At 36.6% G+C, this 24119-nt stretch overlaps 1 protein-coding gene and 1 long non-coding RNA gene across 2 annotated transcripts in view; both read left to right on the top strand.

Moving 5' to 3' along the window:
- The first annotated feature begins 746 nt into the window (after window positions 1–746).
- LOC139977214 (uncharacterized) lies at window positions 747–8008 on the top strand. Its single transcript, XR_011796474.1, has 3 exons — window positions 747–819; window positions 2416–2530; window positions 3612–8008. It is a non-coding gene; the product is annotated as an uncharacterized lncRNA (long non-coding RNA).
- Window positions 8009–15252: 7244 nt separating this feature from the next.
- LOC139977175 (uncharacterized) overlaps window positions 15253–24119 on the top strand; it is a 49252-nt gene continuing 40385 nt past the window's right edge. Inside the window, exons 1-3 of the mRNA XM_071986406.1 lie at window positions 15253–15410; window positions 16613–16685; window positions 21145–21943. Of these exons, the coding sequence (XP_071842507.1) occupies window positions 16654–16685; window positions 21145–21943 (831 nt within the window). The 5' untranslated portion in view covers window positions 15253–15410; window positions 16613–16653. The remainder of the gene's footprint in view (window positions 15411–16612; window positions 16686–21144; window positions 21944–24119) is intronic.

The following is a 24119-nucleotide window of genomic DNA, read 5'->3' as shown; positions in this document are numbered from 1 at the left end:
TATAGGATAGGAAGAAATTTGTTTTGTTTTTTAAAGAAAGACAGAAAGATGTTCATTCAAAAATGTTTTTAGTTATCTTTTTCATCGGTCTAGTTGTGAGTGTGTGTACTTGGGGCTCGTTTCTCTAATACAAAAGTTTGCGTCTGCTAGGACACAAGCAATTTGAAACTTTGCTTCCGTGGCTAAAACAATGCGTCCCGCTCTTAGAATCCTGCGTTCGTAACAATGCTGATGTAACAGACTGTGCTGATGTGACAGTGATACCACTTAGCCTGCAAGTGACTGAGAGATCCCTTACCTGTCAGCGAAGCCATGCAAATATCCACAGAGCTACTGTAGAAAAGTTTAGACAACTTGGATTGTAATCTGGAAAGAAAATTGTTGCTTGAAAGGGACATAGATATAACAATTTAATACAAGTGGAATAACATATGAATTTTACAAAGTTCTCCTGTCAGTGAGCAGTGTTCTGTAAAGAATGACTTTGTTTGTTGGGACTGACTTTAAGGTAAAATAAGATTTTATCTTGCTAATTTTATCCTTGTGTTTTGTAATCGCTTTTGTAACTTTGTATTCTGCAATGGAAATGTCTGTTAGCAAACAGGCCTTAGTTAACTTTGTAATACCTGTCTTAAAAAAAGTGATAAGCATGTAAGTATAAGCACATCATTAGGATTGAGATTCTGCAGCATTGTTGCCCATTTTAAAATCTTTACCTCTCTTTCATTATACCTGATTATTCACAAAGCTCACACTATCGTTCTGATCGTCCTGGCACTTCTCTTTGGCCTCTTTGTCTGTGCGATAGGCTGTGACCAGGTAAGACATATCATGAAAGCAAATCAAGATAATTATTTGGAATGAAAAATATATGAAACTGGTCACAAGATCATCACATATTAAACTCACAGTCCAAGTTGGTTATGAAATTATGCTGTTCTTGTTCTTTTGGTTAATCTCAAGGTTGTTTAGAAGGAAATAGGCAGGGCTTGCTATAGTGAAAGTGTGTGGTACTCATGACCATAAACTACCTACATTATATTTAACCTTACCCTCATACTAGCTGATCTGGTTCCATAAGGTGAGTTGTATATTTTTGTGGCTGCTAACAGTTCCTGTTTCCTGTCAGCTATGGGTCTGTCTAGTTGAGGTACATCGTGCCATGCGAACAGGGCAGTGATGGTAACATTTATGAGGTAGCTTAAATCGTTAATGAGCTAGATTAAAATGTTTCAATTAAATACCTTCACAGCTGTAACATATTGTATCATTTATATTCCAAATCCAATAAAAGCCATGGCATATTCATCACATTTGAGACATGTGAAAATGTTTATTATTTTTTAATTTTTAAATAATAGTAAATCAAATTTGGTGAGATGGGGGGGGGGAGAGGGTAAGATGATAATTGCATTGCATTTACTTCCCTGTGCTTCTGGTGAGATGGGGGGGGGGGGGGTAAGATGATAATTGAATTGCATTTACTTCCCTGTGCATCTGGTGAGATGGGGGGGGGGAGTTTAAGATGATAATTGAATTGTATTTACTTCCCTGTGCTTCTGGTGAGATGGGGGGGGGGGAGAGGGTAAGATGATAATTGCATTGCATTTACCCTGTGCATATGCTGACCCTCTGTGTTGTTTTCATTTGTTGTTTACAATTGAAGATATAATGTTGTTAATGTACCCTTCTGCACTTTTTAAATCATAGAGAGTGGCCACACCCCTTGTCCATATATGATATCCCTCCCATCCCCCTTCCTTTCATGAGCCTTATCTAAGCACACAAATCAGTACCATATGCCCCTCCCCTTCACCTCCTTAGTAACATAAATTTAAATAACATGAATGTGTTGAACAATTACGGTTACTGCAGAATCCTTAATGCGTACAAACTCTCATATTTCTATATTTCCGATTATTAGAAGACATCATTTCGGTTTAATGTTGAGTGAGATTAGAGGTAGCACTAATATTTGTGACTTAAATCAATATGTTGTCTCCAAGAACGGCTAAGATTCATAAGTGAAGAACTCCACAAATTTGTTTGAGTCACTTCACTTTGGGAACTTATTGACTGGAGTTGTGACTTGGTACAACATATTTCCATTATAGCATATATGTATGAAAGTGAAAGCAAATATGTAGTGAGCATTGTCCATTAATATCACCACATTAAGAGAAAACCTTGATAATATATGTCACAGTTCAGAGAAAATGACTTTGTCTGCTACAACAATTTGGTAGCAGGTAAAACGAAGACCTTAACCACATTTGCTTTATACGAATCAGGGCAAACATTCTTTATATTTGATTGAAAGTTCAAACCAAGTGTGAGCTTATAACACCAGTTTGGAGAGTCAGTTTTCTCTTCATAATTGGTTTATTCTACTTTTTATCTCTTTTTATGCTTCAGATGTCGGCCATCTTTGATGATGAGACAGCAGTAGAGCAGGTGCAGCATAAAGGTGGTATCAAAGAAAAAACAGAAAAAACAACGATGCAACTACTGAGAGAAGTCTTTGGTAAAGGTAAGGCTTGCACCTAGACTTGCTTTAAGTAGTTTAATATGTGAGGATGTAGCAAGATTCTCTAATAATATTAGAAGATCAGTCATATCATATCATTAGGACTCCAGGGAGAAACTCAAGACGATGTAATGTTTGATCTGAAACTAGTCTGAATTACTCTATAAACATTGTAGTTCTTAAGGTGCAAGTATGTCATGATTTATGAACTTGGAGTGTTAAAGCAGTCCTACAATGTCATTAAAGGGGACACAAACACAACCGTAATCTTTGGCTGATATGAAAGTCATCTTTGGGAAGAACATCTCAAACAGGAAATATCTGGGAGACATCATAGGTTTAAAGTCTTCTCCTTCAATGTCTGAAAGAGGACACAAAACTAACCATCATCTTTGGCTGACATGACAGTCAGCTTTTGGAGAACAACTCAAACAGGAGACATTTGGGAGATATCCTAATTTATAGGTCATGTCTGGAATTGCTCTTACTTTGTAAATCTGTGATGTCATCACAATGTCAATATGGTCTGAAACATTTTACTTTCTCTTTGGTTTCTTTTCATATTTTCAAAGATTGTTATCAGTGTTTCACTGAAACCAGTTGCAACATTAGACCTTTTTAAGAGCTTCAGTATTTAAGAAACATTTTGGCATTTGAAAAACAAATGTACATTACAGACAGTAATCATTTTCAAAATAAAAGCAAACAACTGCAATAAATATTTGAAAATGAGAACACTTCTTTCCCATTTTACATAATACATGTTTTGTCAGATGCCTGCATATTTGCCCCCTTTCTCTCTCCACACCCTGCCTTCATTGCATACTAGTGTCACAGTAAGTCAATACGTCTAAATTATTGTTGTCTGTGGTTGGATTGGTGGACCAGGAGTAAACATTTCATGCAAAGATTTTGCAAGTCTTCATGTGTTACTATAATCACAGTCCCTATTAGTCCTAGGGCTGACTACACTTCGGTGTTCAACCGGTTTGTCACCCCCTTGGCTGATGCCTTTCTTGCCTTTCTACTCCGAGCTTGAAACTGTCATTCAGTTTATATGTTATTGTATCATGTTTTCTTTCAGGTCCTATTTACTGTTGGTTGTTACCTTGCCGTACCACCAGATACCCTTTACTGACACCACCTGGATATGATGTATGACATCTTATCTGGGTAATTGTTTGAACTTTGACATTTGATAATAGAGGATGACCTCAGGTGTAACAAATGAAGCCAACAGCCATCTCTCTGGAGCTGAAAAACGTGGCACTGTTTGAAGCACTTAAAAATGCCGAAAGATGCACCTGTTTCAGCCAGTTTTTGCTTCTCTTTTAGAGGGAAGAGACTGAAAATGACGTCTTTCAAAGTGTAGTAAGATGGTATTTTTGAATGGATTTACTTTGGTTTATTTTGAAGCAGCTGATCACGTGATGATCATTCATGATCTTGTGATTATCTTGTAGTCAAGAGCAAGTTTCACATAATTTGTATTATGTCTTGCACTTAAAGCAGCTCTTTGCATACTTTTCTGTGATTTTCTCAACCTCATTGGCATAAAGACATACATAACTACCTTATCTATTCAAATCTAACTTCAAATGTGGAATATAAGTCGAACAATTTCAAACTAGTGGATTTGGGGAACTGCGTCGATTCATTTTAAATGAGGAATTTGTCGGAGGATATTCCGTAATTACTTGCCAATGAATGCTGTTGGCAGGGGATTAAACTTGGCTAATATCTTAGTTTGCTGTTTTGTGATGAGTTCATGTAAAAAAACTTGACGAACATCTCAAAAGGGTGGGAAAACAAAGACAAAATACAAAAATCTGCTTTAAGTGGACAGCAGCTTGCAATACTGTGTAGAGGTTGAGTGTATTTAATGTGGATCGTCAGCAATGTGGATTCGTCTTAATGAATGTTATCTTTAATGTTAATACACATCTTTGAAATCCTAAGCAATCTATTTATGCTGGATTTAACACTGGGTGATTGTCTTGTTAAGGTTTCACTTGGCCGAACAAAAAGTGCTTTAGTAAGAACAAGTTAATGTGTGTAAACAATTAAGTTTGACTTTAATACTTACAAAGCATGTTTCCAGATAACTCTTCTGTAATTAGTACAATCGAAATTGTGTATACTACTATGATTAAACTCACAGTACCGTTATGATCTGAGACAATCAAAGATCGTGCAGATTTTCACGTGAACTGGATTGAACTAGATAGGACCGATGTGTCAGTGCCCTCTGTTGGTTTTGGGTGTAGCTGAAGAGCCATTAACAATTTCTAAGGGGAATTCCTTAGTTATGAGGTGGATGATTTCATGAGGATATTGGGTCAGGAAGCTTTGCTGTCAGGTTATAAATGAGAATTAGTGTTCTTTATTGAGATTTAAGTGAAGTCAAGTGGTTAAATCTAAGCAAGATGCAGACTTGTCACTGGAGGTGACACAAATGAGAGAGAAACCCTCCAGGGCTTATGTATTACAACTTACACATCGGATGGCTTCAATTTAAACATTTTAACTCAAATTTCAGATGGGAAACTTTAGATTGCTCTTGGATGAAAAACCCATCTCACTATGACCCGGAAGGGTATCAATCCCGGAAGCTCCCTAATGCTATAATGCTAAGCCTTTTTGCTTCAAATGCCACTTCCATTATCCACTCGGCAACAGCACAGCACATGGCCACACTACATGTTGTGTTAAGGGCAGTTTGAGAATAAGGTTCATAGATTGCCCTATTGGAAGATAGATTATAAACTCTCTGCACGTTCTATTCAAAATATCATGTTTGGCAAACCTCTGCAATATGAATCACTATGCCTTAAGCTTTGCTGCCATGATTTGAAAGCAAGTAACTGTGTAGTAATGCTTGCCTACAGGCTTTATACAGACTATATCTATTATTTACATATTTTGCACAGCGTCTCGAAAATAGGAAAGTAGGCAAATGGAAGACCTCTTTACTGGGACTTAAAAGTCCTTGAAGTTGAAATCTCTCTTACCTACCCCTCAAGCTCCTTGGTGAATTGTGTTTATTCCTGCTGCAGCTGCTTCATTAGCTAAGATAAGGAAGACAGCTTTGGATACTTCGTAGATCATGTGATACCCGGGAAATCAACGTTTTTTCCGGGTATAAACCAAGTGATGGCTAACCAGGTTGAACTTGTAATGTTTAAAGATTAAAATGTTGCCAATTAAGACCTTCATCATAATTTATGTTTTACAATATTAAAGGGAGATGCCTACATGAATTAATTGAAATTGTTTTTGTTCAAGAGCTACAAAACTAACCATCATTAAAACATACACTTTTGACAAGGAAGGAGCACAATATAACAGTTAATATATTTATGTAGCTGATTTCTAGCCACAATTCACCGATAAAGCCAAACATGCAGGTGTTAGGAGAGCTGTCATGCCAGATGGAGGACAGTGCACTGAATTGACAGCCTGTCTGTCCTATTTCCAGACATCTGGCCACCCCGATAAAATGTCAGCTAATTATCAGTTGTGTGGAAACTTCAACAAAAATTTGACAGTCACTATCAAAGCGTCTCCTTCATTGAAACAATTTTAGACTTTTCCATATATAATAATAACGTGGGTGGTCAGTGCTTCCATGAAAGTTATTTTGAGTCTTATTGGCATGCTAAATGAGGTCAGCGTACTGGTGATAGTGTTAGTGTTAGTTTGTAACATACTATTACCTCTATTTGAGTAAGGTGAGATACTAAGAATTATTCCGTAGGTAATCCTTTTGCTCATGAATTGATTTGCAATTTGTAAAAGATATCGAGCCCTGGCATCTAATATGATATGATCGGAAAGACTCTAGATCTATGTAACCAAGAATTGTCATCAGCTTAAATAACAATTGAGCAGACATTTTCAGAAATTTTATTTCCTGTATAAGACTTTCTCCATACATTGTCTTCTACATTGTACTTTTTAATCAGTTAGTTTCTCGCCAAGAAATCCAATTACATTGTTGAAGCAAGTTTGTCAACACCTTGAAGTGCAATGTATATTTTTATATGTATCTTTCGTTTATAGGGTGGGGTTAGCGGTAGATTCAAACTCTTTTGTTCTTTGACATATTCTATATGAAACATCTTTTTAGACCTTATGTTGACATTCATTTATGACATTATGGATTATTTTAATAGGTCTTTATTTCAGAATTCAGATCGATGCACGGTGACTGTATTGTGAAGTAAAGGATGTTTGTGGAATTGCTGTGTGCAACCAGGGAGTCGTTCTATAACAACTCCCTGGTGCAACTGACTGGAGATCATAGCTGTCATATGGCTGTTTATTTTGGCATGGTACTGTCTCCTGTTTGGGAAATGTGAATATATATGTATTGCTACGTGTGTTTGGTTTCAGTGTGTTGAACTCAAATGTAATACTCCAAGACAGGAAATAAATGGAAAGTTTCAAAAGTTATTACTAGCAAGTTTTAAGATGCTGACAAATTGAAGAAAAGAATTTAAGAAACATATCAACTGCCTTGAATGGAAAGGAATTGAAAACAATGGAATGAAATGGAAAACAATCAACTGCCTTGAATGGAAAGGTTGTGACAGATTTGCAGTGGTTGGTGCATAGACAGGGAAACAACCTGAGTCTCCAACTCTCAAAATCAACCACTCTCTTCTAAATTACATAACGTTGCTAATATACGTGTATGTGGTATGCCATAATACTTTCCATGATCTTTGGAGATAAAGGTGAGCAATTCAGATATTTTATTATGCTTGATGTGAGTATGCATGTTCGTATGGTTAGTTTAATTTTTAACTGCGTATATGCATCCTCTACTGTGTTAAGCCAGTGGGGATAACTTTTTTGTTCTGATACCACTCTATATTTTATACCGACGTGAAGCTTCAAAGCACTATTACTGACAGAATGAAAAGTTCCTAACCTACATTTGATTCTAATGCTAGTACCACTCTTTACTGTCCTACCATATCATGATTCAATGCGCTCGTACTGACAGTTGAAGCAATTCCTAGCCTTTATCTGATTCTAATACTAATATCACTCTATACTGTCCTACCATATCATGCCTCAAAAAACTCGTACTGACAGTATGAACAATTCGTCACCTTTTTCTGATAGAGACAGGATATAATCATACTGCTGTTACTGTAAAGCGCTTTGAAGGACATTAGCAGGACAAGTATAGATTATGAAAACAATTTTAATTACTTGGTGATTGTTTGTTAAAGGCATGTATGAGTTTGGCGTTTGTTCTGTGATAATTTGAAGAACAGGGTGTGGTGGAATAATTTGATGTTTTATGATTTGTTAAGTCTTGAGAGGTGCGAAACACATCTATGCAAGATGGTATATTCACAGAGTTTGGTTTAGTTTATAGGTGTAATGTATTCTTTAGGTACGGAATAAAATTATAATATAATCTTGACACATATTTTTGAGTATGATGGGTAATTAGCACAAAGAGGTCAAAGGCATAAACGGACAGTTTATAAATATTTAAACATTCTGTCAGTACATAACTCAAAAAGTGTTAGACCGCTACTGTATATTATGAGTCCTTGAAGCCCTGCACAAAGGATATGAAACCCAACAATGAAGCTGGTGTTGTCGTAGCAGTCTCCCAACGATTGTACAGTTTGACAAATAGACAGTCGGGGGGGTTGGGGAAGAGCTTTAATATATGTAAACTGCCAAGAAATATAATTCTAAGTTTCCATTTAGTTGAGCCGGCAAACGTGAGGAAACTATGGAAAGTTGCTGATTTTACTGATGGTTTAGAAATCTTTTTACTGCCATGTTGTTTGTGACACAACCCTGCGCAATATTTTTGGTTGTTACTTATCAGAGTTAATATCATGTAACAAACTTGCCAAGTTATGTTTTCTTATCTGAAGTAAAAGTTACTTACAGTATGCATTATCCAATACTTGTAATCGTGATTATTTCATACTAGTAATAAGAAATTTTAATATGGTGCAACAGATATTTTTGAATTGGTCAGATACAAAAAAGGCAAGATTAACTAAAGACATTTTATCAAACTGATTCCCATTTTAACTCTACAAATATTCTTGCACCAGGACAGAGTATACCAATGTTATATGTAAAGGCTCCTTCCAGGTATGTAAGCTACAATGTTTGCTACTGGTATTTGCTACCACTCATTTAAATAAACATTGTTCTTTGAAGGAAAGCATAGGTACCAGAAAATGTAATATATGGAAATGTCAGGAGCAACGACATTAGATTTATGTTGCAAAATTATAACTGACTTTTTTTTCAGATTTTGCACAAAATTTGTCAGGCTGTTACTTAAGTATTCAAACTTAATTTTAATATTTGGTATTTCTAGGTGTTTTAGCACTGACCACGCATTGAAACCCTGCAGTCAGTGTCGTTTTTAATTGCATGTACAAGTGTATGGATACTTGACTTTAATCTATGATTATTGTTTATGTTAATAGCTCTTGGGTGTGTAGGTCTCGTTTTAGTCATGTTCTCATATTGTCATTACTTTGAAAAGTGTTTAGTACTCAAGACGATTACACAACACTACTGTATGTAATGAAAGAAGATAGATTGAATGGATAATTGGAGATTAAAGAAAAAAGAGAAAGAAAGGGTTTCTCTTTTCATCTTTTGTGTAACTCGTCTAAAGTAACGTATTTATGCATTTTAATAACACGATTATCAAGGAATCCGATAAAAAATTATTCCAACGAAATGTTCGATTGAGCAAAGACACGCCCTTATTGATTAACATTAACGGGGACGTTTTTAAATTATATTTGATCTTCATTATTTTCGTTGCTCGACATATTCTCCTAATAGAGACGAACTGTTGAAAACTACGTCCTGCCACTTTCAGTAACAAATAGTTTCCTTAGTAAATCATGCAGGTTCCAATGTATATCTTAGGGTTTTGCATATGTAACTAGATTTTGATTTCGTTCATTAGAAGACATGTAGTTATAGGACATGAGTGCATTTGATATTAATACTGCTATATTGCAACACAATCAAAGACCGCAGCCTGGGTAGAACCCCTAGGGAGTATTTGAGGAACATCGATAAACATGTATCGTCCAAATGTTACATAGCGGTACCTTGATGGGCGTATATACCAGGGCCTTTTGAAAGAAATGTTAAGTGGATGGGCCATTTCCCAAAAGGGACCATGATGGTCCGCTGAGATAGTACTGTCATGCTGATCATGATACTATCGAAGCAGAGCGCCGCCATCGCTTGGCGCGTAGCGTAGCCCCGAAATTGTTTGCCAAAAATACCTCCTAAATTTCCGGAAATTGCACTTCTCAGATCTTGTAAGTTGCAGGCCTTCTCATGTTTTAATAATCCCCCCCCCCCCCCTCCAAGGAAAAGAAGGTCAAATAGAATTAATATTCGGTAAAATCACTTTGTAGGAGGAAAGAGAGGACTTGACGTTAGTCTTTAAGCTTTGCTTTTTTCACTGTTTTACACAGGTAATGAAGATATGCAGGCACGCTAGGACATTCTGCTATGAGCCATAGCCGATGTATGCTGAGGGGACGCCATTCGGGGGATTTAGGTGTAAATTAATTGTTAAGTTTTGAATTATCATTTTTTGTTTAACATGCCAAAATGGTACCTACTGGAGAGAGAGGGGGGGGGGGCATGAACTGAATGATTGGACCGTGTAGGGACTAGGGGCCGCGATTCCCCTAAAACAGGCCCTGGTATATATACGTAAGTTCACAGTGCCTCAATATTCTTAGATAAAACATGGGGTACTGATATAGGGGCTAACAATGAAATGCCAACATAAAATACAGGATTTAATTACGTTATCTGGCAAGACCCCAGGCCTAACTTTAGGAAGTTGTTGGTTCTATAGTAACAGTTAGAAACAGGCCGCAGTTTTATTGCTAGATTCTGCTAAGCTCGTCTTCAAACAGAAATGCTGACTATATCCTACAGTTCAATGGCTGAAGTTAAGAGCTAGATTTCAGGTCACTTGTCTTAGGCGCCGCAAATTGTGGGGACCCGAAAATGTCAACACTGTTTTTCTTGTAAATTTCCGTCTCAATTGCGCAACCTTTAGATCCAGCAATATAATTAGGGTTAGGGCACTCAGTGCAAGACAGATACAGGAATCGCCTAGTGCCCTTAAACTAAGCAGGCTAAATCTGGCCTATGGGCTAGCAAGAGGCCCCTTCAGTTCTTTCAAAAACATTTGTGTTCTAATTCAGAGCAATGTTCAGTATTCCTAGCTAGACATATATAGTAGAATAAAAATGTTGACTAACTGAAGTGTTGCAACCTAGCTTTAGCTTGCTTTGAGTTCGCGCCATCCCCGGGAGTGGGACGGGTCCCAATACACCAACAACAGACTTCTCGGAACCCTTCTCCTAGTTTAACATTTGCAGGTATAGGTCTAGATGGCCCTATAATTGGTAGGCAATTGTGGAATACCACACGTTACAACTATAAAGTTAGAACGGCCTCCAAAAGTTCAATCAAACAATAACCTAGTGAATACTAAAATGTAAATGTGTGCCGTATCGGGTATGCCTTGGTATCGCATAGCCTGGTTATAGGTCTTACTTTTATAACGTTATAGTATAGCCAAGGCTACCTAGTCCTGTTCGATCAAGAAATATTTGGTCTAGCGTTGGTAACGTTAGGCGTCGAGGCCTAACCTGGCTAGCGACAGTCTTATTGAGATGACCCTGGCCTTAAATAGCAAATGAAGCCTGGTTATAGGCCTTACTTTTATAACGTTATAGTATAGCCGAGGCTACCTAGTCATGTTCGATCAAGAAATGACCCTGGCCTTAAATATGCAAATGAAGCCTGGTCATATTTCTTACTTTTATAACGTATAGCGAAGGCTACCTAGGCCTAGTCATCAGCCTCAGCTCTGATCTCGGCTTCGATCTAACCATTATCAGACAGTTATTTACGACGTTTAAGCATGGAGTTAGAAGAACTCCATGGTTTTAGCGACCACGAATATGGGAGAATCCTGCGAGGGCTAATGGATTACAGGTTTCCAATTCAACACTTTCACTCAAAAGTTTTGAATTGTTTTCAAGTTAGAGTCATTTCAGATGGGGAAACCGTAGGTTGCTCTTGGATGAAAACCCGCCTTACTACGACCCGCCCGGGAATCGAACCCCGAACCTCCCGATTGCTAAGCCACATTTCTTCAAATGCCATCGCCTTTATCCACTCGACTCTGCCACAGCACCGGAGTGCAGTATAGCCCTAAGTGGAAATATATGACAGCACAGCACTTTTGCCATGCGCGCTAGTACATGGAATGTGGATGTATGTGCAAACACGTGCAGAAAGTAGAAACATACAAACGAAAAAGTCGGAGCATAGAAGTGTCCAAGGAGCACAAGTTGAGTCAATATCATGCGTGGTAGGTAAAAGCCCCTTAATGGGTATACTTTCCCTATTGTTTGTGGTTACCGTCTCGTGCATATTTATGAGTGCGTGTGGCTAAACGTAAAATTCTTATAATGTCAATATCTCTTCAATCCTATGTCCGATTTAGTTCATACGTGGTATGGTGATGTCAGTTGATGAAAGGTACATATAATCAAGATATTCATTCTTATCATTGTAAGGGTGTTAGCCACTGAACATAATTGTTTGTTCTTGTAAGATGGTCAGCTCTTACATAAAGTTTTCTTTTGTACCACAGTTTTACTTATTTATTAGTACACTGCACAGTGCTCACTGTACAGAGGGCTATGCATTTGTACAGTATATTTGTATGTTGTCTTGTGGCAGCAAAAGGGTGGTTTAACGCCTTACCTCTTCTGGGTAGCTAGGCACCTATCTTGTTCTTCCTGGAAATTAGCCTTCACAGGAAATGGGGTCTGTGTGTATATTTTATAGGAACAAAAGAGTTTGGTGAGGGGTATAGGGAGTCAGGCAGTTGGCTATGAGTATTGGGGCAAGGCAGTTGCAAAAGAAGACAACGTAGTTTTAATGGCTGGATAGTTTGTTTTAAACCTTAATTTACATAGTTCAAGTAACTGTAGTCCTTATTATTTTATGGAAGTTGTGATATATTCAACTGACAGTCTGGAACACTATTTATTTTAAATGATACTATTTACTATAAAGGATATTATTTTACAATAAAGGATATTCTGGGACACCATCACTTATAAAGGACATTACTACAAAGGAAATTGACATTATTTTACTGAAAGGATACCCTGGAACACTATTCCATATAAATTAAAGAATACTATATTGTTGGGATCGGACATTCATAATACCATTTATTCTGTTCAACTATACTGATGTCGTGGAAGATCTGATGTCGTGGAAGATCTGTACCAGCAGGCCAACTCACCAGAACGGACTGTTAAAGTAAGTGTTTTTACATTAACATTTGGATGCGCACCTCACGACTGTAGGTTATTTTATTTAATTCATTTCCTGTGAGGGCTAATTTCCAGGAAGAACAAGATAGTTGCCTAGCAACCCAGAAGAGGTAAGGTGTTAATCCACCCTTTTGCTGCCACAAGACAACATACAAATATACTGTACAAATGCATAGCCCTCTGTACAGTGAGCACAAGTTGCAGGAAGTTCAAATATGGTGTGTAGCTTGTAGTTGGTGAGTAGACGATCTGTACGTTTCTTCATGAGTGTCAAAGGTCATTTGAGGTCAACAGAGGGAAATAGGGTGAAAATCTTGTAAACATAAAATCTCAAGGAAGGTAGCCTATGCAGGTCTTATATTTGACACGCGGATTTCCTGTAACTAGTTCAGCGAACCTATTATTTGTGGTGGGGGTCAAAGGTCATATCGGGTTAGCAGAGAGCTAAATGTGAATATATCAAAAGTACAATATATCCAAAACCAGAACAGGGAAGGAGCTCATAAATGCGTGGTATCATAGCGTGGGAATTGTATACTTTGTACACGATTTGATGTAAGTAAGTGTTCATTTAAAGTCAGCAGTTGTCAAACTTGAACACTATGATACGGTATGTATGGCTATAGCTTCTCCATAATGTGTACAATAGCCCTATTGTTTGTGATGGAGGTGTACAGGTTATATGAGTGATTATAAAGATAGGCCTATTTCATGTTGTTCATAAAGGGACTGATGGGCAGGGGAGGGAAGGTTAGGCCGGGAATTTAGTGATGGCACCGGTCCCAAAAATCTGAACCATGTTTGCATCTCCGCGGTTCGGTCGGTCCAGCGGGTACGCGTTCATTACGTATTCAATCTAAAACTAAACTCGGCCAATACAATAACATGGGCCTGATGTTACTGCGTAATATAGGCTATGCGCGGGCCTTCCGTGACGTAATGATCATGAATTAAACAACTTTACGTTTAATTAAAGTAACCTGCGAACTGATTTATACATCTAACTTCTGTTCTTTCTTTCCTCTGCACGTTCTCTCGGAGGTTGCGGCTATCTATAGATTAGTTGGAAACGCCGTGTAGAAACTGTAATATTAATCAACCCTTATAATTAAATTGTTGTGTTCATTGCATAGTTACAAGACAACCAGTTGTTGCTTGATTCTTTCACGTAAAGAGAGATTCAGCTTATATATATATGAGCGCATGCTCACAAATGCCGCAACCATTACAATAGATGTTCATGTGTAGACTTTCGAGTAGTGACTAGATATATGGAAATTGTGTTCCCATTTAAGGCTGACACTGTGGGACAAATATACCATATTATGTACCCGTATTAATTCGAATGTATACACGAATATTTGATAAGCCCAACCAGATAGTCGATTTATATAGTTGTTTTAAATCGCATATATGCACGTATTAATTCGAATATACACACGAAATAAATCAGATGATAATACGTGTATATATTTGAATTAATACGCGTATACATTCGAAATTATACGCGTATATATTCGATTTAATACAACCATATAAATCGACCTTCTGATTGGCTAATCAAGTATCCGTGTATATATTCGATTTGATACGGGTACATAATATGGTATATTTGTCCCACAGGGTCAGCAATATGGCAAGCCATGTGGGACAAACACCGCATAATATATCCGAGTATTTATTAAAATATATACGCGTATATATTCGAATATATATGCATATTATTTGCCAATCATTATATCCGTGTATTAATTCGAATATAAACACGTATTAATTCGAATATATATGAGGATTAACTGGAATATGTACACATACTAATTCCAGTAAATACGTGTATTCGAGTATATACACGTATTAAATCATGCTGTTGTCTCTCATGTATTGCCCTGGAGAGGCTACAATGTGATATCACTCTCAACTCGTTTGTGAAAGCTATAGGACATGCCAATTGTCTGAAGTAATTCGCGTATATATTCGAACTAATACGCGTATATTCGTATTAGTACGCGGATATATTATACGGTGTTTGTCCCATATGGCTTGCCATAGTCGTGTGGCTACACAATAAATATCATATATCCATTCTACTGTGAAACTGAATATTGAAAGGGGAAATACAGGAAAAGAAAATCTACAATAGTTGACTTGACAAATGAACCTTTGAACCCAACTGTGGAGCTCAATGCACAGTCTGGTACGTGTACAGTGGGCGTTGTTTATCAGTCACGCGATCAGTATTGATATGTACAGTGCTGTGTAATAATCTGCTTTCATATTGCCTCTCTCACAACTCATTTCTATTTATCGTATTCCCATAACGTCATTCTTACTGCATTGGGGTAACTTCGTCCTCTTCGACTTGCATATCAAGATACTATTCGTGATCAGTTTCAGTGTGTTTTAACTTAGTTGACGAAGAAGGATTCAAAGGATCCTTGGTTCACACGGCAACATCACACAAGTGAATTAGAGAGGCTTTCAATGTAAGTGTTACCCTTTCTGTGTGTATTACAGCAGTACACAGTTATTCGTATTATATTTGTCAATGGCTATGGTTTAGAAGGTAGCGTTATGGGGTACTCCAGTAGCGGGTATACTATGACACACAAGTTTAAAGAGAAAGGTAGTCTATCGTGTTAATTAACAGAGACCACCATCTTAATACACTGCTTTTAACGCTAGATATAGTTATTTCAATGTATACCCTTTAACCGTTTCTACTACAGGAAGTGTAGGTTAACAACTTCCTGCTCATTCTAAGTAATATGTGTTTCATAATGGCAGATGATCTTGACAAGCTATTACAGTCCTGATATATAATGTTAACTAACATCATTACACTTCATAAATTGTTTACTTATTTATTGTATTGTTTTCGTACATTGTGCATGGAGAAACACAAACAATATAGAACTGTTGCCAGATACGTTCATCAAATTTTGTGATGAATTAAGATTTCCGGTGAATATTTTAGACAATGAAATTCAGTTCAGCTATGGGAATATTCTTTGACTGAATAGATATTAGTATATCATGTTTAAGCGTGAAGTTATTATAGCGTTATTACTGAAGCTTACATATCACTCCATAATAAAACATTCACTCTTAGTGAATGGTCAACCTCAATTCAGATGAAAAACTGTAGACTCCTCTTGACGCTCTTGCAGTGTAAGCCTATTGTCAACTCGTAAAATACTTAGTTCATTAATGGAAATCTTAATGAGAGAACTAACATGTTTGCATCAATATTTCTCACTGTTACACTATTTTGTTTATATACATCACACTAGTTATTTATAATACCATTTGATACTGCATTTGAGGTACATTTAAAAAATGATATTTCTACTAAATATGATTTAATTTGACTGTACTTAATTCAACACATTAATTCTTCCAAAGATTCAATCACTTCTGGGACGCACTTATTTTATGCTGTTTATTTCTCAACGTTAATGAAACATTGAATCTAAATTGTGGGTTCCGAAAGTAGCCTTTTGAACATGTCTACATAGAACAACAACGCTGTGCGTATGTTAGACATATTTATATACGGTATATAGTTTTCAAATCAGTATATGTTAAAGGTGCAATACTGCTTACTTATACAAAAGACAGAAACATTTTGCACTTGTATTATATGATTAGTATGAACCTTTACTTTAGTACTATTATTTCGGTTCAGTTGAGCAGGATCGTGCGCAACTTTGAGAAATCTGTCAGAAGATGGACACTAGAAAGCTTCCCATCATCACACCGTAAGTAATACCCTCTCTATTAACCCGCCTTAATCAATTGCCTCTAATGTGACCCTCCTCCCACTTTACCTTATTAAGTCCCCTGTTTAGACTGAAGGTTACACCCATCTCCCACTTAACAATGCGTTATTCTAATATGTCATAAATATATCCATGTGTTCCTTTCAGCGATGCTACGGTTAATTTCTTCCTCGGTTCTTTTTTCATTAAATTAGCGGAGGCATAAGGAATTTGTTTGATGGTGATGTCGTTATTTGTGCGGGTGCGTCCGAGTGTATGCGACACTGTGTTTGTAAACACAATAACTCAAAAAGTATATGATGGCCGAAGTTTATGCATTGTATATGGATTTGTCTTTAAGTTAGTAAAAGAACCCAATTAAAATTGGAGGATGCAAATAGACATACGACGTCAACTGATGTCGAAGTCTGAAAACTTTATAAACAAGATAACTCAAGAAGGAAGACAACGTCGTTAAACTTCTAGCCATAAGCCAAGCTCGGATGGACTTAATACTTAGTGTGTGTAATTACTTTAATGAGGACAATAATTTGTTGTTTTATATGGAGATTAAAGATCACTTGAGTTCAACACAGGTTACAGTCTGTAAACCTTGTAAAAACTATAAATTAAAGTTTAGATGAAATTCATACGTCGTATGTGAATCCATCTAAGCTAGTTCAAGAAACTTATTATGTTCTAATGAGGTCTAAAAATTACAACCTTGTAATAATAATAATAATAATAATAATAATAATAATAATAATAATAATAATAATAATAATAATAATAACACATAATCTTTATATAAACATAACTCCAAACTTAAAACATACGTTGTAAGACACTTTACCGTAGTGAGTACAAAGAAAGCATTTTGTTATGTTGGGGTCAAAGCTCATGTGAGGTCAATAGTGGTCAAAGTCTGATAATGTTGTTGTGACAGTGCCACAAATATTGAAACTTGAATGGGCTGAATGTGTGGTATAGAGATCCATATTAGTGAGTGCAAGAATCATTATGTATTTATAGTGGAGGTCAAAGATCAGTCTGAGAATCATGTAAACACCATAACTCCAGAGGTGCAACTTAAATGAACTTCATAATTTGTAAGTACTGTGTAATATGAATATTAGAAATAATGAGGAAAAATGCGAAATTTATATTTTTTGAAATTCAAAGGGAAGTCTTATAGTTTGTGTGTGTGTGTGTTAGGCTGTTCTGTTGAGATACATTTCATAGTTACAAGCAGTGCATTTGCTAATAAATGTAAACAGCCGTTTTCACTCTCTTGTGAGTTATTCATGTGACATTGGCGGCAATAAGCTGTTTTCAAAGCATCGTTTCCCGACAGCATATATCTTGAAGGAAACCTCACGATAGAGAAGAATATCAAACAAGACTTAGATACTGGCAGCTTTGTTTAACTTCACTAGCTTAGACATAGACATGATGGTAAATCACATGTTAATTTAGCGTCCCCCGCTGTTTTTTGCGAGCAATTTATCGGCGTCTGCAGAAAATATCTGAGCGGTCAAACAAACATCGGGATCTCGATAACTGGTTCATTGATTTACATTAAAAGAATCATCATGTTAACTGCTTAATCGTCAAATATATTAGAAAGAGGCCCGGCGGGGCTTAGAGGGCCAAGCCCTCAGACATTGAAGCGTTTTGAAATATTTAAGTGGCGTATAGCAAGGAGCAACAGCCCCCCCCCCACAGCCCCTCCCCCTAAATCGCTTTACTTACCATTTTGGTGGGTGTACGAAGAGACGTAAGAAAGTGATTTTTTTTAAACGTTGTCTTTGGCGGATGGGCGCAAGGTTATTTTATTTTCGTTGGGATCCGCCTTACCAGAATATTTACGCCGCGGTGTTATTTCTTTTCAAGAGGACCATTCCTTGGGATGTGTTTTTAGCCCTGGTGTCCTGGATCTGTGTAGGTTTGGATATTCTTGTTCTCGAATAGCGCTTTGAAACACACACACATATTACTTTTCAGAACGATTTTGTTTTATATCACTAGAATTTGTTTAATGCCCTGGTGGGGGGGGGGGTGACGAATTCACCGGAAGCTGTTAAAGTGTGAGAAATTCCTTCACAGAGACTTGGAAGCATATTAATGTATCATTTTACTTTTATTATTGATCTTATTGAATAGATGTCATACGGATAAAAGCCAGGTTTATCTATGAATCATTAGCCAGGTTTATTATTAACGTACCATTAATATACTTTGTCGTATAAATGAGGTATTTGTATGATTTGATTTGATTAGTGAACAATGAAGAGCTGTAGATATTTTAAACGAAAGTATAATTTAGCTTTAGGCATTTCTCATGCCATATACAACCATTAAATGTTTTTGAAATATCCATATTATATTGAACCAGAGGAACTTTTCGCAAGACCCCTTCCATAAATCTATTTTTTGTGGTTCGCATTTCGGGTTTGGAGCTCAGAAAACAGATTAACGCCGTACACGGGCAATATCATAAATTTTGGTAATTCACTACAATACTGCACAATATTTGAAATTCCCTTCTGGATGTGCTTCTTTGTGAAGGATATAAGCGTAGACAAGGGGTCCTGTTGTTCATGGAAATGCACTTTCTATATGATATATCCTTACAATTAAGCCTATCTTTGATAAGGATATGACGTCCCCTAATGCGAAAAGCACATTGCGGCCGCTTTGTAGAGTGTAAAACTTTATTTGATAATGAATTGTGGAAGCCCGCCATCTATTTTTACATTTTCGCTTTATTTACATTGGTATAGCGCCATCGATTTAAAAACTTTCGCTCCGTTGTGTATGTTTGCAAAATTGTGCAGAGGTCCTGGATCAGTTCTTTTCTGTTAGGTGTTGTACTTCTGATAGTTGGCCAGGGGACCAGTATCTTCCCACCCGAAATTAATTAATTAAAGCTTTTTGGAGAATTAAGGTCCGTAAAGGTCGGGACCGGTATAGTCAGTATATGCATGCCCCAAATTACAGCACGCTAAAATTGCTATAAGTATTCAAAGTATACTTTCCTTCAGGTTTTTACTATCAAAATTGTTCTCATACATTTTTAAGTAACACACAAGATGACTGAAAATCCGAGTGAGGAAAACTTCCTTGATTGCAATTAAAACTAAGAATTTTGACCAAAGGTGACCGGCATATTTGAATATATAACATATTTGGGGTCAACAGCTAGTATATAAATTAATTGTTTTACTTTTTTTACGTTCTTTTCTTAATTTGCAAGGGGAGGGGTCAGCCAGTTGAGAATATATACATAATCACCAGCGGCTATATATGCCTAGTTTCTGAGTAACCTATTTAAGCCCTCGCGCCTCATTGATCCACAATTATTTTTTACTTAATTTTAAACTAAGAAATCACAGCATATTGTTCACCCGTGATACGGGTGCTCAACGAAAGCCCGTTTTACGGGCCAGTCGCTTATTATACTGCATGTCCTATGAGTATGCATTGATACACTCAATCGTGTAAACAGCTATAGTATACTCCATATAGGGAACGGGCGGGTAAGAAAGATTTTGTATTATATCATAAATATTTCATCGATCGTTTCCATGTGTTGTTACTTTTCAGCACAATGTACGCCCGTGATCTGGGCGCTCGACGACAGCCCGTCTTACGGGTCAATCGCCTATTATATACTGTCATATGAATTAATACACTCAATCGTGTAAACATGTATCTCCTTATCTTATAGCTCGTGTTTAGAGCGAAAATTCTCTCAACAAACTCGATCCGTTAGTGTAATTGTTTGCTTATTTATTGATAGTTGTTTACAATTTATTCTGAATTGGCGGGGGGGGGGGGGGGGGGGCTTCGATCAGGTTCTGTAAATTTTTCCTGTTAATTCTTTTTTACGTTCTTTCTTAATTTGCACGGGGAGAATTTCAGTCTGAGAATATAATACACATAATCACCAGCGGATATGCCAAGTTTCTGAGAAACCTTATTAAGCCCTCGCGTCTCATTGATCCACAATTATTTTATTGTTTGTTTGATAATTTTAATAATTAATAAATCACAGCATAATGTTCACCCGTGATCCGGGTGCTCGACGAAACCCGTCTTATGGGCCAATCGCTTATACTGTATGTCATATGAATTGATACACTCAATCGTGTAAATAGCTATTTCCATATCCCAGAGCTCGTGTTTAGGGCGAAATTCCTCTCAACATGTTCGCAAATATACGATCCGTGAGTTTGTTTAGTTGTTTGTTTATTTCTTTATTTTTTGTTTATTATTTAGTATTGACACTTTGGGGGGAGCTGGGTGCTTCAGCTTCCGTTATTTTCTTGCTTTTGTTATGAAAACGTACATTCTCCAGCGACCATATGCATAGTGTCTGACAACATTCTCGTTACCATGGACACGGCCTTGTAAACTTGACCTAATATTGTACTTTTTTTTGCCTTGTATATAATAGAGTTCATCGTACGCGGTTGCCCAGGTTTACCGGTGAAGGCGACTCACAGCTGCGTGATGTGACGTTGGATTCTACCAAAGTTGCTGTTAGCGGTCACAACCAAGACACAAGGACATCATTCATAGACCTGTTTGCATTAAGTATTCCTGATTCTTCGTCGCCATTTATAACTCGGTTTTATTCTAAAGAATTTAAGAATTCTTCAAGATGGCCGCCTCGTTGTGTTTCATTCTTGGATGATTCTCGTATAGTCACTGTGTGTGGTGATCAGTTGGATGTCTTCAATATCAAGACAGACGACATACCCACACACAGTGATCAGTTACGCGATAGAGGAGCCATTTGTATGACTGTCAGAGAGGGAGAGATATTTATTGGTTTGATGTCTAACGAGGTGATTGTGTTTGATTTTAGATTAAATAAAATCAAGACAATCACCTTGGAAGGATCAGAAGGTGATTATCCTGATGATATAACAGTTCATGGAGATAATCTGTTTATATCTACATACAAGTATAGAGCCATTAGATACAACATGGAGGGAGTGATGTTACATAAATACATCACACCAGGCTTCTCATTTACACACAGTATCACTGTAAGCAGTGAGTTTGGTCTGGTGTTTGTATCATGTTGGTTCCCTGCTCCTGTTGTTGTTGTTGTTTTCTCTCTCTCTGAGAATCATACATTGTTTACTTTCCGAGTTATTGATGAGTCGTTGCGTAGAATCAGGATAAACGATGTAAACAGGTGTATGTTAACAACAACAAGAGAAGGAACACTGAGTGTATACAGCACAGTAAGTACAGTAGGATAGTGAAAAAAAAAGTAAACATAGGAATTTTATTTTACATCTAGAATCATGAAAATAGGCTAGAAAAGCTACCAAGTTAGGTATCAGTGACTGCGAACACTTCTGTAGATTACGTTTATTTGTACTGTTTTTGCCAGTCTTGGAAATAATATGAAATTTGAGACTAAAATTTTAATAGGATTGAAGCAGCAAAACCTCTCATAGCAACACATACATACAGTACAGGGCAAATAAATTTCAAAATCTTCTGAAATTACTTGCATTATAAAAAACTGTGTTGACCTCCAATAGAAACATATTTGGGTTCCGTGCATACGAACATCTCCTAAGAGCACACTTTTTGCTATTTTAAGGCAATATGAATGAATTTAGACAAAAAATGAGAAGATTTTTTTTTATAGGATTGAAGTAGCAAAACCTCTCATAGCAACACATACATACAGTACAGGGCAAATAAATTTCAAAATCCTCTGAAATTTCTTGCATTATAAAAAACAATGTAGACCTCCAATAGAAACATATTTGGGTTCGGTGCATACGAACATCTCCTAACAGCTCACTTGTTGCTGTTTTGTTGCAATATCAATAAATTTAGAGCAAAAATGCGAAGAAAGTGTTAATAGGATTGAAGTAGCAAAGCCTCTCATAGCGACACATGCATACAGTACAGGACGAATAATTTTCAAAATCCTCTGAAATTTCTTGCATCATAAAAAACTGTGTAGACCTCCAATAGAACATATTTGGGTCCGGTGCATGCGAACATCTCCTAAGAGCACACTTATTGCTATTTTAAGGCAATATCAATAAATTTAGAGAAAAAATGAGAAGAAAATTTTAATAGGATTGAAGCAGCAAAACCTGACATAGCAACACATACATACAGCACAGGGCGAATAAATTCCAAAATCCTCTGAAATTTCTTGCATTATAAAAAACTGTGTAGACCTCCAATAGAAACATATTTGGGTTCGGTGCATACGAACATCTCCTAAGAGCACACTTATTGCTATTTTGTGGCAATATGAATAAATTTATAGAAAAAATGAGAAGAAAATTTTAATAGGATTGAAGTAGCAAAACTTCTCATAGCAACACATACATACAGTACAGGGCGAATAAATTCCAAAATCCTCTGAAATTTCTTGCATTATAAAAAACTGTGTAGACCTCCAATAGAAACATATTTGGGTTCGGTGCATACGAACATCTCCTAAGAGCACACTTATTGCTGTTTTGTTTTAATATCAATAAATTTAGAGCAAAAATGAGAAGAAAGTGTTAATAGGATTGAAGTAGCAAAACCTCTCATAGCAACACATACATACAGTACAGGGCGAATAATTTTCAAAATCCTCTGAAATTTCTTGCATTATAAAAAACTGTGTAGACCTCCAATAGAAACATATTTGGGTTTGGTGCATACGAACATCTCCTAAGAGCACACTTATTGCTATTTTGTTATAATATGAATGAATTTAGAGCAAAAATGAGAAGAAAGTGTTAATAGGATTGAAGTAGCAAAGCCTCTCATAGCAACACATACATACAGTACAGGGCAAATAATTTTCAAAATCCTCTGAAATTTCTTGCATTATAAAAAACTGTGTAGACCTCCAATAGAAACATATTTGGGTTTGGTGCATACGAACATCTCCTAAGAGCACACTTATTGCTATTTTAAGGCAATATGAATGAATTTATAGCAAAATGAGAATTTTTTTTTAATAGGATTGAAGTAGCAAAACCTCTCATAGCAACACATACATACAGTATGTGGGTGAATAAATTCCAAAATCCTCTGAAATTTCTTGCATTATAAAAAACTGTGTAGACCTCCAATAGAAACATATTTGGGTTCGGTGCATACGAACATCTCCTAACAGCACACTTATTGCTATTTTGTTATAATATGAATGAATTTAGAGAAAAATGAGAAGAAAGTGTTAATAGGATTGAAGTAGCAAAGCCTCTCATAGCAACACATGCATACAGTACAGGGCAAATAATTTTCAAAATCTGAAATTTATTGCGTTATAAAAAACAATGTAGACCTCCAATAGAAACATATTTGGGTTCGGTGCATACGAACATCTCCTAAGAGCACACTTATTGCTGTTTTAAGGCAATATGAATGAATTTAGAGAAAAAATGAGAAGAA

The sequence above is a fragment of the Apostichopus japonicus genome, chromosome 12, assembly GCF_037975245.1.
Source record: "Apostichopus japonicus isolate 1M-3 chromosome 12, ASM3797524v1, whole genome shotgun sequence".
Lineage (NCBI taxonomy): Eukaryota > Metazoa > Echinodermata > Holothuroidea > Aspidochirotida > Stichopodidae > Apostichopus > Apostichopus japonicus.
This window is presented reverse-complemented; position numbering and strand designations above follow the sequence as displayed.